Source organism: Manis pentadactyla, chromosome 9 (assembly GCF_030020395.1).
Source record: "Manis pentadactyla isolate mManPen7 chromosome 9, mManPen7.hap1, whole genome shotgun sequence".
Taxonomy (NCBI): domain Eukaryota; kingdom Metazoa; phylum Chordata; class Mammalia; order Pholidota; family Manidae; genus Manis; species Manis pentadactyla.
The window spans coordinates 100,904,091-100,923,266 of NC_080027.1; the positions used below are offsets into that span (position 1 = coordinate 100,904,091).

Sequence of the window (19,176 nt, forward strand, 5' to 3'; positions counted from 1 at the left end):
CGCTGCTGCGCTGGCGTCGGTGGTCGTGCTTTGCACTGGACTTTGGCTCTGTAGCTGCTGAAAGGGAACAGTGACGCGGGTGTGGGGGTTTTCACGCCCTGCTCTGACCGAGCGCCTTAACTTCGCCTCTGAGCCGCAGAGACGAGGCCGCGGTGGCCGGGGCGGCCTGGAGGCGGGGTGCACGCCGGTCCCGAGAGCGGGGCGGTCGCCAGTTAGGCCACGCCCCCGCCGCCCGCGCAGGCGTGCTGCGGGCCGTTAGCTGTCAGTGGAGCGGCGGCGGCGGGTTGCGGGTCCGGCGTCTGTGGGGGCCAGGCCGGCTAACTGACTGAACGCGCGCGGCCGCGGCGGCGGGAGGCAGCGCGGCCCCGGCTCCCCGCCAGGTCAGCAGGGACCCGCGGGCGGCCCGCTTCGCAGGCAAGATGGGGAACCGGGAGATGGAGGAGCTGATTCCGCTGGTGAACCGGCTGCAGGACGCCTTCTCGGCGCTGGGACAGAGCTGCCTCCTGGAGCTGCCGCAGATCGCCGTGGTGGGCGGCCAGAGCGCCGGCAAGAGCTCGGTGCTCGAGAACTTCGTGGGCAGGTGAGCGCGCGAGGCGCGGGGAGGCGGGGGCGGCCCCGCGCGGCCGCTGGAGCGCGGTCGGCGGCCGGAGCAACGGGCGGGCCGGGGGCTGCGGCGGAGCCCGCGGCGCGGGCGGGTCGTCCCGGCTCCGGGCTTCCTCCCCCCCCCCCGCCCCGCCTGGTGGCCCTCCTGCCTGCCTTTCATCCTGCGATACAAAGCCATTTCCTCTCCTCCTCCGGTCCGGGAGTCGGGGGAGGGGTCCGCCCGGCATCGGCTTCCCCCACCGGGCGCTTTGCCGGGCTGCCCGATGCGGCGCCCCCGTCGCCCTCTCTGGCTTCCCGGCCCGGCTCCCCCCTCCTGTCAGCCTCCCCGCCGCGCTCCGCGAGCCTTCGGGGCTTCTCCCCCCAGATTCTTTCCTCTCGCCCTGGTGCTCTGCTCCTCAGCTGCCTACTGTTGGAGACAGTCGTCGCCTGCCCCTAGCAGGGAGGCGGGGTGCGAGGAGAAAGAAACCGTTTGTTGTGAAGCTTTATCCAGCGACACGTCCCCACCATTCTCCTCTTAGGAGTCCCGGAATAAAAGGTGGTGTGTTCGCGTGTGCACCGACTCACAGCTCGGGGCAGATGTCAGAGGAACCCAGGCAGAGTCAGAGGGGGTGGGCTTGGATTTATGTTGCCCAGATGCCATGTCATTCCGGCGTCGTCGCGGAATTGACCAGCATTTCTCGCACTCTCTCGGAGCCCCCTCCCCCAGCATCATTTTCCGTTCCCTAGGCTCTTATTTGTTCCGTGACTCTTCTAGACCACATGCTGAATCTAAATTATAGTTATGGGGTTCTTCGTGACTCTTAATACAGGGAAAGCTAAATAATTAATCTTTGAATTGGAAATCGGCATCTCTTGCACTGAGCAATTCATGAGGGATTAAGTTACCTTAACGGCCTTGCCTGAAGAGCGCAGACATTTGCTAAGAAAAGCCTATCGGAAAGCATTATGAAAGCTGAAATCTGTTTCCTAGTAGTTAACCAGGTAGAAATGTACAGCAGCCAAGATCGTGAGCTAGAGGGGGGAACAATCCAGAGATTGTACTTTACTCTTTTTATTTGGCTGGTTAGTGGTTTGGGATTCAGAAGGTTCCTGTTTCAGTTCCCTTTTTCTTTTTTGTTAGTGTTTGATGATGTGTAAAATTTAGATATTCCCACATCTCCTTTGTGAATGTTAGCATCCATAGAGTGCATATTCTTTTCTCTCAGATGATGCTCGATCTCCCAGATGATACCCTTCGGTTTCTTTCCCCACTGTGTGAACTAGAAAGCTAAGAAATTAACAAAAAAGTAAAATTGCTAATGGTTGGCTGGTGTCTGAATAAGTTATTTAATCACTGTACCTCAGTTTTATCATTTGAGTGACGAGAAGAGTGATAGTAAAGCATTTTTACCTACATCATCACAGATTTATGGTGATGAATATGTGATTTCAAACGTACACATACCAGTCACATACTTAAGGGTTTTACATCTTTTGATTTATTGTCACTGAAATTCACTGAATATAAATTGGTATCCATAGGGCAAGTGAGGTTTGATGACAGTGTAGTTTTCAAACTTCAGAGCATTTAACGTGGTGCTTTAATAGTCATTTAACTTCTTTTGTTTTTAAACAAATACTTCCAGATTAAAAATTTTAAGTAATTCAAATGCAGTTACCATATTCTTATGCATCTTTTATGTATTTAGTGGGATGGGGCTGTTTATGGCAAGAGCTTTTGAACCTAATGCCAATTTTATGCATGTATCTCAATTTTATTATCCAGGTTTTCAAATCCTAACATTTCTTTATGCTATAATATTGTACACATTTCCCCTCACAAGCTATATTCTTTTGAAATGAGAATTTTAAAGAAGAGTCATGGAAGAGTGAAATATTTTAGCTTGGACAGTTTCCATGATACAATGAAAAATAGGGACATTATAAATATTCTACAAATCAAAGTTTTTACCAGAATCCATTAGCAATTTTTTATACTTCTTAAAAAGTTTTAATTACTGTTAGAATGTCAAATAGGAGAAAAGGATGAACACAAAGGGAAAAACTTACTTAATGAATATATAAAGGCTTTATTATCTGTAAGAGATCACACCTGCCTAGCAGAGCTTATATATTAGGAGAACATATAATTGAAAAAGGTCATTTGACTTTAATAAAGGTTCCTGTCATTGAATTATTAAGGAATCTAATTATAAACCAACCTTAGGGAAAAAGGAGTTCTCTATTTTTATAGAAGATTCAGCCCAGACAGAAAAAAAATCTACTCATGTGCCACTATAATCTTTTATCTTTTTATTATCCAGAAATTTTGCAATAAAGATGAGGTCCTTCTTTTAAGGATGAAACTTTCCTCTGTTATATGTAGCTGTTTTCATTTTAAGACTCTATGTGCAATTATGAATGCAGTCTTAAAACAAGGGGTCATTGCTTGTGTAAATTAATAGTGTTTGCTCATCATTTAAGCTTGTTCTTTTCAAAATAATGACACATTCTCTCCTCAGTATTTAACAATCTCTGTGTAGTGGACTAACCATATCTTCTCTGAGATACTAGTTTGTTTATATTGAGTTTTGACACCACTGAATGAATTTGGATGTGAATGTGTTTACTTCATTTAACTGTAGCTGTAAAATCCAATTTTTGGGTGACAAGTTTGAGATCATTATGAATAAAATGAGTCATGAATGAACTACTTGTTTGTGATTTTCTTGCTGAAGTAATGAATTTACATATTAATGTGATATAGTGTGAGTAACTAGATTGTTCTTTTGATTGTTCAGATGAGATATCCTGGCAGTGAGAGGCCTCTTAAGGTCTAATGAACAGAAACTGACACCTGAGACTCATGGTCTGAATATAGGGTTCACTAACTGGCTTGGGGCCTGCCTATTGGTCTGGTTTGTGTATGGAAGAATTGAATTGTTCCACTACTTGCACATCCTGTTTTTTTTTTTTAATTTATAGTGCAGTGAGATGATCGTGATGATAATGTTCAGTATTTAGTGCTTGCTATGTGTTAGGTGCTTTTACATGGTTAATCTCATTTAATCTTCATAAAACCCCAAAGAGGAAAGTTCTCTGAAGAGTTTCACTTTACAGAAGAGGAACTTAAGATTTAGGGAGTTTGAGTAAATTGCTGAAGGCTGATTTAATTTAACATAAAACAGTGGAGCTGGAATTCAACCTGAGGTGTCTGGGCTCCATATCTATGCTCCAAAACCTTTGTGCCATATTGCCACTTCCATATTGAGATTTACCAATTCCTCTGATAAAACTTTTAACTTCTTTCTTTGATCATACTTAAAAGCACAGCTTAAATAAATAAGAAGCTGCTATGTATTAATATTTTATTCAGATTTATTTATGTATATCTACCTTGCCTCATCTCACAGAGGTTTTGAGGCAACACCTTGGCAGAAGCAACATTAGTTATAAGTATTTTTCTTTACTAAATAAGACTTTCTTGAAGGGAGCTCTAGAATGTAATTGGATTATTTATTTAAGTATGTGTTCAGAGTGCATATAACTTTGTTTATAGAGGTGTTAAGTGAAAACTGAACTAGTTGCTAATGTGTAAATGTTTTTTAATGATATACTTGTTAGAAACATTATTCTTCAAGGCTAATTATATAGGCAGAGGATTCCAAAGCCTGAGTGGTAAACAGACTTTCAGTTTTGCACAAATAAAATAGGTTTGGTGATTAATGGCCACCAAATAAGAGATGTTTTTGAAAGTGACTACATTGAGGGAGTTCATTTCAAATATGGAATTGTCAAATAATGTGTATTTATTTAGCTGTGAGTTTTCTAAAGATGGATATGTTGATTACCAAATTAAAGTTATTTTGTGGGAGTAAAGGTGAGACATTGAATGCTGTTGTTAATTTTTTTAAATTGAAGTCATTTATGTGGCTAGATGGACAATAATATGTTCCTAATTTCTTTGATTTCAGGAGAGTATTTAAAATTTGAGGAGGTGGAAGTTCTCTAATTGCCAATAAGATTAAGCACAGAAGACGTCATTATTAGTAAAATTTCTTAATTCAGAAATAGGTTTGTACTGAGGGAAAAGAGTTTCTGAAATATCAGAGCATCTGGATATTTTTCAACAAATGGTTTCCAAGTATTAAAAGTTATTAGATAAATGGGTGCTAACAATTAAAATGTGATAATTATTGAAAATCATGCTTCATGGTTCCCAAGGGTGTATTTAAATAAAGTATCAAAAACATGAACTTTTTCTCATCCAGCAGTGAATTGCTAAAACTTGAAATCTGCAGAATTTACATTACATAATGTACTTCTAGGTTATCACAGTTGGCAGGATTTAATTTCCACAATCAACTTAATTCTTTTTTCATTAATAATATCTGAGAAGCAATACAACTAGGTGAACTGGACTTGATAGGATATCTCTGTTTAGAAATTTCCTTGAGACTAACAGATATAAAAAAATGTACTTGATTAACTTTTTTAAGAATAAAGTTGGGCAGGCAGTCATCCAGACCTTTGGAGGAATGGAAACGCAGTAGGTGGCTATGCCAGAGGGTAGGTTCTTGGGCTCTCTAGCAACAGTACATACATTTGTATATTAGATGTTTGTCTTAGGCAGTGCCTTTTGCTAGGGCTAATAAGTGGAATTAAACTATGATGTTTTACTTATTATTGTGATTGATTTTAAGAAAAGACTGTAAGCAGCTAAAAGAAATAGATGATTTTTTCCTCTCCGACCAGAGCCAAGTCGAGAGAGCCCTGAGCTAATGTACTGTACAGAAAAATCCAATTAATCTTTCTTTCTTTTATTTTTGTCTACCTCTAAGTCTGCTTTGCAATTTCTCACTTTCTCAGCATTAATTTAAAAATCCTAATAGATTACATTATACCAAAACATTTTTTAAAAGCAGAAGGAAGAAGAGGGGCAGTATTTTATGTATCCTTCCTGGGTGGCAGGAATGGACACTGTTACACACTTTCCATGCCTCCAGTTCTTACCCTGTTTTCACATCTCCCAATAGAAGAGGAAACTCAGGGTTAGAGAGACAAATAATTTGTGCAGGGTCAGCATAGTTAGTAAGTGACTAAACTGGAATTTTGCCTTGGATATGATTCCTAATGATAATCTTTACAAATATGGGCAAGTCAATCAATGAGCATGAATTTATTGAGTTCTAGGTATATTGGGAAAAAAGAAACTATGAATGTATAGCAGCTGATTTATTTATAAAAAAGGAACTGACAGCATAAGGTATCAAACCACAACTTTCAAATATGTTTGTAAAATGAAAGTTGGGTATAATATGAACTAAATGGGACAAAATAATTAATACTTTGTCAATTTATTTTTAAAAAAATGAAAACAATCCTGAAAAAGTACAATTCTGAAATTGAATTTGGACATAAGTGGAAAGTACACAATATATGAGTTTCCAGTATCATTTGGCAGCCAGTATCATTTTAGCTCAAGGCTGCTTGTACTGGAGTATCAATGTCAAAGCAGAGAGGTGGTGATCTGTGTCTGTGCCTGACTTGACAGCAAGACTTTGAATTTAGACCGTTACTTTATCACAGAGAGATACTGTGTATTGGAGAGGGCCCAAGAGAAAAGTAGCAGGAAAGAAAAGCGTTTGGAGAGATTGAAAGTATAACTGGCTGCAGTGAAGGCTGATTGAGAGTGGGATGGATCAGACCAACTACTTTATAAGGACCTCCAAGGCACTAATACATAAAGGAGGTGGAGTTCTATTTTATTTTTTAAGAATAAGGCATTTAGTTAAAGTAGTGGAGTAAGTTGAAAACAGAACATCAGGGAAAATATTCTAAAGGGAAACCTGAAGATGTAATCTGATATTTAGAAAGAGGGAGGTGGGCTGACACTAAGTGATTTGCATTTCTCATTTCTCAAGTTAAACTACCTCTCCAGCAAACTAGAGGGTTTGTTAATAGCACCTTGGTGAATTTTCTTTTCTTTCTTTTTTTGAGTAATAGGTAGCTTAGCTTTTCTTTTACCAGTAGCAAGGACTGGCATTTCACTAGGTTCTGTATGAAACCATCTGGCTTTATTTTTGGATGAAGAAACCAAGAGATTTGCCCAAGGTCAGAAACAGAATGAGAGTTGAGCTGGGAATTTGGTGTTCAGGCCCCTAGTCATTTTATTATCTTCTCTCCCTCCTTTTATTGTTTAAAGTGCAGCCCTCTCATGCTGCCTCCTCCTTTTCCCATTCCCTTCCTTTGGACCAGTCTTTCTCCTTCTTGATATTCCCCTCCATTACTTTTCTTGAAAGCAGAACAGCAATGATATTTCTTTTCTTTTTTCCTTCCCCTATACGTGATAGTGGAGGGAGACAGGGAATAGGACTTTTTCAGGTTTAGATCAGGTAATCTGGTTGAGATAATGTAGTCTAGAACAAATTGTGACTTTTAGGGAACAGATGGACCCAGGAAAAGACTAAATGAAATAGGTTTTCCCATATTATTAATACTTTCCCACAGGTAGGCATACCTAGAAAGTTGTGCCCGAGATGGTCACTCATAGGCCTTGCTTAGACCATAGAAAATTTCTGAAAAGTTGTGTATAAGTAAATAATATGAATGGAAAGGTTACTATTTAAAGAAATGGGTAAATTTTTTGGTAAAATAAAAGATATATTTAGGTGGCAAATACTAACCCTGTGGTTTGCCTGTTTCATATCTTACTTTTTTGTGTTTGTGTTCTTAGAGTGAGGCCCATCAAAGTCAAGGAAATTAACAGTTTCAACAGCCTTAATATTGTGTTAAATGCTTAATGGGTAAGAAAGGCAAGAGAGTTAATGGAAGAAAGAATGATACATGTAATCCACGAATGATATGATCTTGTTTTCTCTAACATCCCTGCTGCAAGTCCTCTATTTCCATGAGTTTAAAATGCCTCAGTACTCTTTTGTGACGGTGTCTCATTTTCATTTCCCACTTGCGGATAAAATGAAGGTTCCTGTGGCCAGGATTCTCACCTGGCCCTGGTTGGCTAGCTCACTACACACATGTGGGCAATGCATTGTTATTGACTCTATTATATAAAGAGCCCTGCCCAGCACTCTGGTGACATGGTGGCATGGCTGCAAGGCTGCAGGAGAGCAGGGCAGAGGCTAGAGTGGTGGCGGTGCTGGGGACAGAGACTAAGATGGCTATGTGGGCAGAGAGGCCCAGAGGCAGAGATGGGCTTGCTGCATGTAGACTCACTCTGAGTGAACGGAATTCTAGTTATTGACCTGCCACTGTGGAAATAAAGTTGGGTATAACCCTTTCACCCCAAAAATGTTCTACTCTCATTCTTTTGGTCACACTGAATCCATAGTGAACTTGCCTGGGGCTGAAACCCATTGGCAAGACACTATTACTTCAGTGTATGTTTGGGATACATGCCTGGATAACACATACGTACCTGTCAGAAGTGCGTAGGTCTTCTAAAGGACCTCATTGTCTATCGTTTCCATGACTTGGAAATGAAAGGATAATACATTTAAATAAGTAATTTGATGGGTGACTAATCTTATGATACTTGTTTTCTTAGATCTTCAAAAAGCCAGTATTTCAAAAGAAGTCATCATATCCTGGTGACAGAGTACAGGCTTTGCTGACTGGTGTTTCCATCTCACCTCTGACTCTTGTTAGTAGCATGGCTCTTCAGCAAGGCATTGAACCTCACTGGTACTTAATTTCCTCATCTGCAATATAGGTATAAGAATACAGACTTAAATTCTATATTGTGCGTGAGTTCTAAGAAAGGTGATGTAAAATGTATGGCCCATACTAGGCATTCAATAAATGATGGCTGCAATATTGACATTTAAAAGAAAAATATGTATTTGGTTCTTCAGAGGACCAAAATATATTTCCCATATTTATTTGGTCTTCCTTGTCCATGGTTCCTGCCTGGCTCACACACAGCTCCCCAAAGCTCTGAATTTCCTAGGTTTCCCAAGTGTTGAAAGTGATAAAGATGTCTTCTGTTATGTTAATGAGGTGGTATTTGGAAAGCACCTAAGAGAGGGGGCTGGTTGCTGCTGGAGCCAACCTGTGATTAGAGTGTTAGAACTTCCAGTACTACCTCCAAACTCCTAGGGAAGAGAGGCTTGAGGTTGAATCAGTCACCATTGGGTAATGATTTAATCAGCTATGCCTATGCAGTAATACCTCCATAAAACCCCAAAAGGACTGGGTTTGGAGAGCCTCTAGGTTGGTGAACAAATGGAGATTTGGGGACAGTGATGCCCCAGAGTGGGCACGGAAGCTCCACTCCATTTCCCCATATGTTGCACTGTACACTGCTTACATCTGTCTGTTCATGAGTTGTATCTTTTTATAGTAAACTGGTAGTCTGGTAAGTGAAATGTTTCTCAGAGTGCTGTGAGCCTCTCTAGCAAACTAACCAAATCCAAGGAGATGGTTATGGGACCACTGATTTACAGCCATTTGGACTTGTGGGTCGGGGGTAGTCTTTTGGGATTAAACCCTCAACCTGTGGAATAGGAGGTTATTTCCAGGTGAATTAAATTCAGCTGATTTGAATTGTGAGACGCCCAGGTGGTGTCCAGAGCATTGCTTATTGCTGGTATGGGAAACCCCTTCCCCAAGATGAAACTGGTGCCAGAATCCATTTAATGGTGATTAGCTTTTATCTAGACCAGACATATACTGAATATTTTAAAATCAAGTAAATTTAAGAGAGATGATACACAGTAATGTGTATTTGCAAATTCTCCTTTTTGTGCATGTAACTGTGTGAAAATACCAACTTTTTTTTTTGAGAAGGCATCTCTCATATTTATTGATCAAATGGTTGTTAATAACAATAAAATTCTGTATAGGGGACTCAATGCACAATCATTAATCAACCCTAAGCCTAATTCTCAACAGTCTCCAATCTTCTGAAGCATAATAAACAAGTTCTTACATGGTGAACAAGTTCTTACATAGTGAATAAGTTCTTACATGGTGAATAGTGCAAGGAGATCAGAGTAACTTAGAGTATATTTGGGCCTTCTTTAAGAAGAATTTCCCCCATTTAGCATTACCATGGTGTATTTTTTTCTTTAAATAGATATATAGAACATAAACCTAGTTTGTAGACTTTTCCCTCCCAAGAGTTCCAAACACTTTTCTGTTTATTCTTTTATTAATCCTTACAGTATCCTTGAGGGAATAGTAAAGGCATGTTTTATTACCTTCAATTCAGAAAGTAGGAAGCTTGAGCTGGAAAAAGTTAGTGGCATGCTAGTGTTTAAATGGTGAATACTAGAGATAATGAACATAATAGAATTAACAGATATAATAGAATTAAAATGATTTTGCTAATAATATTTTCAGATGTTCTGCCAGAGAATATAAGGAAAGTATTTGATTCTGTGATATGGAGTAAACCATTCTTAGCATAGCTTTATCTTTTGGAAATGTTAGATGAAATCATAGGCAAATATGGGAGTAGAAGTGGGAAGAACAACTGAGAGGGTCCAACTAGAGAAGCAGGACTCCTAAGCAAGAGTATGTGCTACGCCCAGAGAATAGAAAAGATCTACAGTGGAAAGATCAGGAAGGAGACAGAAAAATAGTGCTGCCTGGTACTATTAGACCTTAGAGAAGTACCAAAATTCTTGTAGTAGATGTTGATGTCCAATAACCATTTTCAGTGGAAAGATTCGTATTTTGACTTGATTGACATTTCTGCAACTTGTTAACCACCAATTTTAGCTCTGAGCTAGTTAACTGGTTCCATTTGAAATTACATTATTTTTTTGTTACTAGGTATGCCTGAGAAACTGTGTAAGAATAGCTTTGGGTGTCTTATCTAGAGAAAGTTGAGAACTTCCTGTGTGTGTATTTCTATTTTCTGGTTAATAAAATGGAGATACATTCTTTTCATATGTTTCAAAGAGGCAAAAATGCCTGCAATCTATATTCTTGATTGAACCATTCAGGATTCTACTTCCTGGACAACAACCATTCTGTGATCTCGTTTTTGCATTCTTGTGTAGAAATACCAGTAAACTATCTGAATACTGACTGCAGTTATTCAGTGATAACACAATGTATAAGAAAGACTCAGGAAGATGGAGAAAAGATGGTGGTGTGAGTACTGTGGTGGAAATCTCCTCCCAAAACTACATATATTTTGAAAATACAGCAAATACAACTATTCCTAAAAGAGTGACCAGAAGTAACAGTACACCAGCCAGTCTACATCTGGGAGAAGTCAACATTTCACAGAAAAGGGTAAGGTAAAAAGCTGCAACCTGGCAGGACCCGAGCACTTCCCCAACCCTAGCTCACCAGTTGGAGGAAAAGAATCAGAGCAGGGAGGGAGTGGAAGTACAGGACTGCTAAATACCCAGCCCTAGAAATCTACCCCCGGAGCACAGACACACATTGCACGGTGCTCTGGAGATTAGAGGGGCTGAAAAGCAAAGTCTCAGACTAAGAATGCAAACAGGTTCCCACAACTGCTGCCCTAGGACAAAAGAAAAGCAGGCACTTTAAGGGACCTCTCAACAGTCAGAGGGCTGTTAAAGGGGCAAGGGTTTGGGAGAAGGAACAGGTGGACAAAATTGTTCTTGCGCACTAAACCCAGCAGGATGGGAACTTTTAGGAGCTTCAGGCGCCCTATCCCCCTGGTTGGCAATGCAGCCCCGAGGCCCCTCAACGCAATAAGCAGCCTGCTGCTCCTTCCTCCATGCTGGGACCTATGTGCAAACTGGCTGTCCCCACTATTGCTGCAGATCAGCCAGAGGGCAGCCCCGCCTAGAGCAACTACACAGCTTAACGCAGAGGCTTCTCCCTGTGTGCAGCTAACTGGCCCAGACCCAGAGGCTGCTCTCTGTGCAGGGTTGACCAGCACAGACAGCAGAAATGGGCGCTGAGACCAGGTGCCACAAAGGGGCTTTGTTATCTTGGCAGAAACTGCGCTGCTCACCTGTGACCACCGCCATCACCCTAGGCCATTCTGAGGGACACCCTGCCCATGGTAGCTTAGGGGATTTACCCAGAGGCTGCTCCCTGTGCTCAGTTAACTGGCACAGAGAGTGGAGACAGGCATGGCAACCGGTAAGCAGGAAGAGACTTTGTCCTCTCAGCTGATACCTGTGCCACTCACCGGTGACCACTCCCATCATTCCAGGACTATGAAAAGGCAGAAGAAACTTGTTCAATCCAAAATCCCCAAACACCAGAAAGAGGGCTCAGGGAGATTGAAATCACCAATCTTTCTGAAAAAGAATTCAAAATAAAAGTCATAAGCATGCTAATGGAACTACAGAAAAATATTCAAGAGCTAAGGGATGAATTCAGAAGGGAGATAACAGAAATGAAACAAACAATGGCAGGATTTAAAACAGATTAGGTGAAGTAAAGGAGATGGTGAATGGAATAGAAATCAGAGAACAGGAATACAGAGAAGCTGAGGGAGAGAGAGAAAAAAGAACCTCTAGGAATGAAAGAATATTAAAAGAACTGTGTGATTAATCCAAATGGAACGATATTCACATTATAGAGCTACCAGAAGAAGAAGAGAGAGAAAAATGGATAGAAAGTGTCTTTGAAGAAATAGTTGCTGAAAACTTCCCCAATCTGGGAAAGGAAATAGTCTCTCAGGACATGAAAGTGCACAGATCTCCTAACACAAGGGACCCTAGGAGGACAACACCAAGACATGTAATAAAATGGCAAAGATCAAGGACAAGGACAGAGTATTAAAAGCAGCCAGAGAGAGAAAAAAGATCACCTACAAAGGAAAACCCATCAGGCTATCATCAGACTTCTCAGCAGAAACCTTATAGGCCAGAAGGGAGTGGCATGATATATTCAATGCAATGAAACAGAAGGGCCTTGAAACAAGAACACTGTATTCAGCAAGATTATCATTTAAATTTGAAGGAGGTATTAAACAATTCCCAGATAAGCAGAAGTTGAAGGACTTTACCACCCATAAACCATCTCTACAGTGTATTTTAAAGGGACTGCTCTAGACGGAAGTGTGCCTAAGATTAAATAGCTGTCACCAGAGGAAATAACACCACAGTAAAGAAAGTAGACCAATTAATTACTAAGCAAATGCAAAATTAAATCAGCTACCCACAAAGTCAGTCAAGGGGTATACAAAGAATACAGAATATGACATCTAACATATAAACAGTGGAGGAGGAAGACAAAAGACTGTGTTTATAATAGCGTATTAAGTGAGTTAAGGGAGACTGCTAGATAATAAAGAAGCTGCCCTTAAATCCTTGGCAACCACAAATCCAAAGCCTGCAATGGCAATAAGTACATATCTATCGATAATCACCCTAAATGTAAATGGACTGAATGCACCAATCAAAAGACATAGACTTACAGAATGGATAAAAAAGGAAGACCCATCTATATGCTGCCTACAAGAGATTCACTTCAAATTCAAAGATATACACAGACTGAAAGTGAAAGGATTGTAAAAGATATTTCATTCAAACAATAGGGAGAAAAAAGCAGGTGTTGCAGTACTTATGTCAGACAAAAATAGACTTCAAAACAAAGAAAGTAATAAGAGACAAAGAAGGACATTACATAATGATAAACGGGTCAGTCCAACAAGAGGATATAACCATTATAAATATCTATGCACCCAACACAGGAGTACCTACATATGTGAAATAAATACTGGCAGAATTAAAGAGAGAAATAGAATGCAATGCATTCATTTGAGGAGACTTCAACACTCCACTCACTGCAAAGGACAGATCAGCCAGACAGAAAATAAGTAAGGACTCAGAGGCACTGAACAACACATTAGAACAGATGGACCTAACAGACATCTATAGAACACTCCACCCAAAAGCCACAGGCATTCATCTCAAGTGTACATGGAACATTTTCCAAAATAGACCACATACTAGGCCACAAAAAGAGCTGCAGCAAATTCAAGAGGATTGAATTTGTACTAACCAACATTTCAGATCACAAAGGTACGAAACTAGAAATAAATTGTACAAAGAAAACAAAAAGGCTCACAAACACATGGAGGCTTAACAAACATGTTCCTAAATAATCAATGAATCAATGACCAAATTAAAACAGATCAAGCAATATGTGGAGACAAAGGAAAACAACAGCAGAAAGCCCCAACTTCTGTGGGATGCAGTGAAGGCAGTTCTAAGAGGAAAGTATATAACAGTCCTGGCATATTTAAAGAAGGAAGGAGAATCCCAAATGAGCAGTCTAAATTCAGAATTATTGAAACTGGAAAAAGAAGAACAAATAAGGCCCAGAGTTAGTAGAAGGAGGGACGTAATAAAGATCAGAGAAGAAATAAATGAAATTGAGAAGAATAAAACAATAGAAAAAATTAATGAAATGAAGAGCTGGTTCTTCAAGAAAATAGACAAAATAGGTAACCCCATAGCCAGACTTATCAAGAAAAAGAGAGAATCTACACACATAAACAGAATCAGAAATGAGAAAGGAAAAATTACTATGGACAGAAATACAAAGAATTATTAGAGAGTACTATGAAAAATTACATGCTAACAAACTGGATAACCTAGAAGAAAAGGACAACTTTCTAAAAAAATACAACCTTCCAAGACTGACCCAGGAAGAAACAGAAAATCTGAATAGATCATTTACCAGCTGTAAAATTGGATTGGTAATAGAAAAACTACCCAAGAACAAAACGTCCGGACCAGATGGCTTCACCACTGAATTTTATCAGACATTTAGAGAAGACATAGTACCCATTCTCCTTAAAGTTTTCCAAAAATTAGAAAAGGACAGAATACTTACAAACTCATTCTATGAGGCCATCATCACCCTAATACCAAAACCAGGCAAAGCCACTACAAAAAAAAAGAAAACTAGAGATCAATATCCCTGATGAACATAGATGCAAAAATACTCCACAAAATCTTAGCAAACCAAATTCAAAAATTCATCAAGAGGATCATACATCATAATCAAGTGGGATTCATCCCAGGGATGCAAGGATGGTACAACATTCAAAAATCTGTCAACATCTTTCACTATATCAATAAAATGAAGGAGAAAAGCCACATGATCATCTCCACAGATGCTGAAAAAGCATTTGATATTATTAAACACCCATTCATGATAAAACCTCTCAACGAAATGGGTACAGAGGGCAAGTACCTCAACATAATAAAGGCCAAATATGACAAACCCACAGCCAATGTCAACCTAACACTGAGAAACTGAAAGCCTTTCCTTTAAGATCAACAACAAGACAAGGATGCCACCTCTCCCCACTTTTACTCAACATAGTTCTGGAGGTCCTAGCCATGGCAATCAGACAATACAAAGAAATAAATGCATCCAGATTGGTAAGGAAGAAGTTAAACTGTCACTGTTTGCAGATGACATGATATTGTACATAAAAAACCCTAAAAATCCATTCCAGAGCTAGTAGAACTAATATCTGAATTTATCAAAGTTGCAGGATACAAAGTTAATACACAGAAATCTGTTGCATTCCTATAAAGTAATGATGAGCTAGCAGAAAGAGAAATCCAAAAAACCACACGATTCAGAATTGAATCAAAGAGAATAAAATACCTAGGAATAAACCTAACCAAGGAAGTGAAAGACCTATATCCTGAAAACTACAAGACACTCTTAAAAGAAATTAAAGCAACACTAAAAACTAAATAATGGAAATTCATCCCATGCTCTTGGGTAAGAAGAATTAATATTGTCAAAATGGCCATCCTGTCTAAAGGAATCTACAGATTCAATCCAATCCCTATCAAAATACCAACAGCATTCTTCAATGAACTAGAGCAAATAGTTCTAAAATTCATATGGAATCACAAAAGACCCTGAATAGCCAAGGCAATCCTGAGAAGGAAGAATTAAGCAAGGGGGAGCACGCTTCCCAGCATCAAGCTCCACTACAAAGTTACAGTAATCAAGACAATTTGGTACTGGCACAAGAACAGACCCATAGAACAATGCAACAAACTAGAGTCCAGATATAAACCCAAATATATATGGTCAATTAATATACAATAAAGGAGCCATGGATATACAATGGGGAAATTAGAGCCTTTTCCACACCTGGTGTTGGCAAAACTGGACAGCTATATGTAAGAGAATGAAAGCGGATTACTGTCTAACTCCATACACAAAAGTAAACTCGAAATGGATCAAAGACATGAATGTAAGTCATGAAACCATAAAACTCTTAGAAGAAAACATAGGCAAAACTCTCTTGAATATAAACATGAGCAACTTTTTCATCAACATATCTTCCCGGGCAAGGGAAACAAAAGCAAATATGAACAACTGGGACTATATCAAACTAAAATCCTTCTGTACAGCAAAGGACACCATCAGTAGAACAAAAAGGCATTCTATACTGTGGGAGAATATATTCATAAATGACATAACCGATAAGGGGTTGACATTCAAAATATATAAAGAGCTCACACACCTCAACAACCAAAAAGCAAATAACCCGATTAAAAAGTGGGCAGAGGATCTGAACAGGCACTTCCTCAAAGAAGAAATTTAGATGGTAACAGGCACATGAAAAGATGCTCCACATAGTTAATTATCAGAGAAATGCAAATTAAAACCACAGTGAGATACTGCCTCACACCAATTAGGATGGCCAACATCCAAAAGACAAACAACAACAAAAGTTGGTGAGGATGTGGAGAAAGGGGACCCCTCCTACACTGCTGGTGGAATTGTAAATTAGTTCAACTATTGTGTAAAGAAATATGGAGGTTCCTCAAAAAACTGAAAATAGAAATACCATTTGACCCAGGAATCCCACTCCTAGGAATTTACCCTAAGAATGCAGGATTTCAGATTCAAAAAGATATATGCTCCCATATGTTTATTGCAGCACTATTTACAAAGCTGAGAAATGTAAGCAACCTAAGTGTCCATCAGTAGATGAATGGATAAAGAAGATGTGGTACATATACACAATGGAATATTATTCATCCATAGAAGAAAACAAGTCCTAACATTTGCAACAACATGGATGGAGCTAGAGGGTATTATGCTCAGTGAAATAAGCCAGGTGGAGAAAGACAAGTAACAAATGATTTCACTCATCTGTGGAGTATAACAACAAAGCAAAAACTAAAGGAGCAAAACAGCAGCAGACTCACAGAACCCAAGAATGGACTAACAGTTACCAAAGGGAAGGACGGGGGAGGATGCGTGGGAAGAGAGGGATAAGGGAATTAAGGGGCATTATGATTAGATTAACACACATAATCTATGGGGGGAGCATGGGGAAGGAAGTATAGCACAGAGAAGACAAGTAATGACTCTGTAACCTCTTACTATGCTGATGGACAGTGACTGTTGAGGTATGTGATGGGGACTTGATAATGGGGGTAATCTGGTAACCACAATGTTGCTTATGTGATTGTGTATCAGTGATACCTTAATAATAAAAAAAATATTCAGTGTAAGAAACTTAACCTAGTCTGTTTACTTAATCCTAAAAAGCAAAAACGAGAAATTGTTGGGGGACATTTGATTTATCTTCTTGGAATATTACATTGTCCTCAGTGATTGTTTTTTTTGAGTCAGTGAAAAAGGGAAGTGGTGGAAGGATCATGAATCTCTTGCTTCAAGAGCAGGAAGGGGAGTGGGAAGGAGGAAGTCTTGCTTAGTTAAACACCTGCTCTATTGTAGGGAGGTAGGAAGAAGAAACATAGATGATATCTTACTACGGAGGGCTTAGGAGTATTTGTGTGTTACTCAGTTTGAAGTAGATGTTTGCTGAAAGTAAGCCGAGGCAACATGGCCAAAAGAATTGAGAGCAGGGCCTAGTCTAGTTTTTGCTATCACCCAGCTCATCTTTCTCAGCTCTCCCTGTCTGATTCAGAGGCCCCTCCTTGGTGGTCCTTATTCATACTTCATTATACATGGCTCTTACTATATAGCTGATTGCCTTTTCTGTCTGCCCAACCATTTATAGTTTCCTTGAAGTCAGAAGCTGTGTTTCACTTGTCATTTTCCATAACACAGTGCTAGCACACAGCAGGAACTAAATGAATGAATGAGCTACATGATTTTGTATAAGCCACTTATCCAAGCTGAATGTTACTTTCTTCACCAATAAATTGCTTGATGGTAGGGATGGATGTTGGTGTAGATCAATGTTTTTCAAACTGTGGATTATGACCTATTAATGGGACATGATATCACTTAAATTGTTGGGATAGCCTTAAAAATATATTAGTACATTCTAGGTAGTAATGGCAAGTACTATATAGTATTGTGAAATTTTTATATTAGTTGTATATTTGTATATATGTACCATGCTGCAATATAAAATTTATTTCTTACTATGGTTGTCTTCAGTATTTTTAAATGCCTCTGGACTAGATTAAATCTAATATTACTTCCAGTAGTTTTTATCTGAAGATTCTATATTTAGGTGGTAGTACATATCTTTTTTTTTAGAAGGCACAATTCATACCAGACCATATTACTCCACTAAGTGAGTTAAAATGGAGATAATTTTATTATTTTTATTTTGTTAAATTAACTGTCATTTAATTGAAAAAGGAATATGTTCATGTGATAAAAACTCAGACATTCCAAAATGGTGTATAGTAAAAATTGTCCTTCTGCACCAAGGTTTCTTATTTATTAAGATGTTTCATTTACCTGTATACCTGGCAGAGAGAGTTTAATAAACTTGTTTGGTTGTGGGTAGATAATAAAACTAGTTGAGAAAGACAATGTTTGAAAATTGTATTAGCAAGTGGATTATTTCATTCACTTAGTCATTTACACTCATATTTTGAGAGTCCACTATATGCCAGAAACTATGCCAGGCTCTATGGATATAGTGACTCCTTTGAAAAACTTAGTGAGCCAGGAGGGTTCAAGGGTTGATGTTCACTGTGTGGTTATTATCATAGTAACCAGGTTAGCAATTCTTATGTGAGGCATTTGTTAGAAAGTAGTTGGTGGGGTCATGATGTTGTCTCCCAATACCTGCAAAGCAAATATACTTGGAGAGGCAGTAGATGGACTCTGTATGTCCCCAGAAGAAGGAATTAGGACAAATGGGTAAAAGTTATAGGCAGACAGATTTTGAGGGAGGCTGCTTAACAGAACAGCTAAAAAAATGAAATGAGTTGCAAAGCCTTTATTCCATCACTGGAATGATGAAAGCTGGTGATTTAACACTGGCTGACTCCAATGATATAGACGGGAGGCTTTTAGTAAGAGACTTATATTTTTGCACTTATGAGATAAAATTGTGTTTCATGAACTGATATTCTTAGCCTAAGTGTCTTAGTTTTTCGGTTAGCCCTTCTTTCACCTGTTTTTTTCTGTCCATTTTCTTAATGATATAAATTGACTTCAGATTATCCCATTTTAACCGGTGCCTTCTTTGACTATTGACTGTGCTAGTTCTTTCCCTTCACACCCTCTGCTGTCTGACCCCTTGCTGTCTGATCTCAGGAACCAAATAGATCCAAATTATAAGGGCTAATTTTCCTTGACAGACTGGTCCATCCCAGCATGTCCCAAAGCAAATATGTGGACATCTGTGTGAGATTTACCTGAGGAACTTGT

General features: G+C 39.4%; 1 protein-coding gene across 5 annotated transcripts in view; it reads left to right on the forward strand.

Annotated features, from left to right (window-relative positions):
* Window positions 1–237: 237 nt before the first annotated feature.
* DNM3 (dynamin 3) overlaps window positions 238–19,176 on the forward strand; it is a 585,714-nt gene continuing 566,775 nt past the window's right edge. For all 5 annotated transcript variants that reach the window (XM_057507881.1, XM_036918454.2, XM_036918458.2 and 2 more), the window contains exon 1: window positions 238–580. In XM_057507881.1, coding sequence (XP_057363864.1) covers window positions 420–580 — 161 coding nt within the window. In that variant the 5' untranslated portion in view covers window positions 238–419. The remainder of the gene's footprint in view (window positions 581–19,176) is intronic.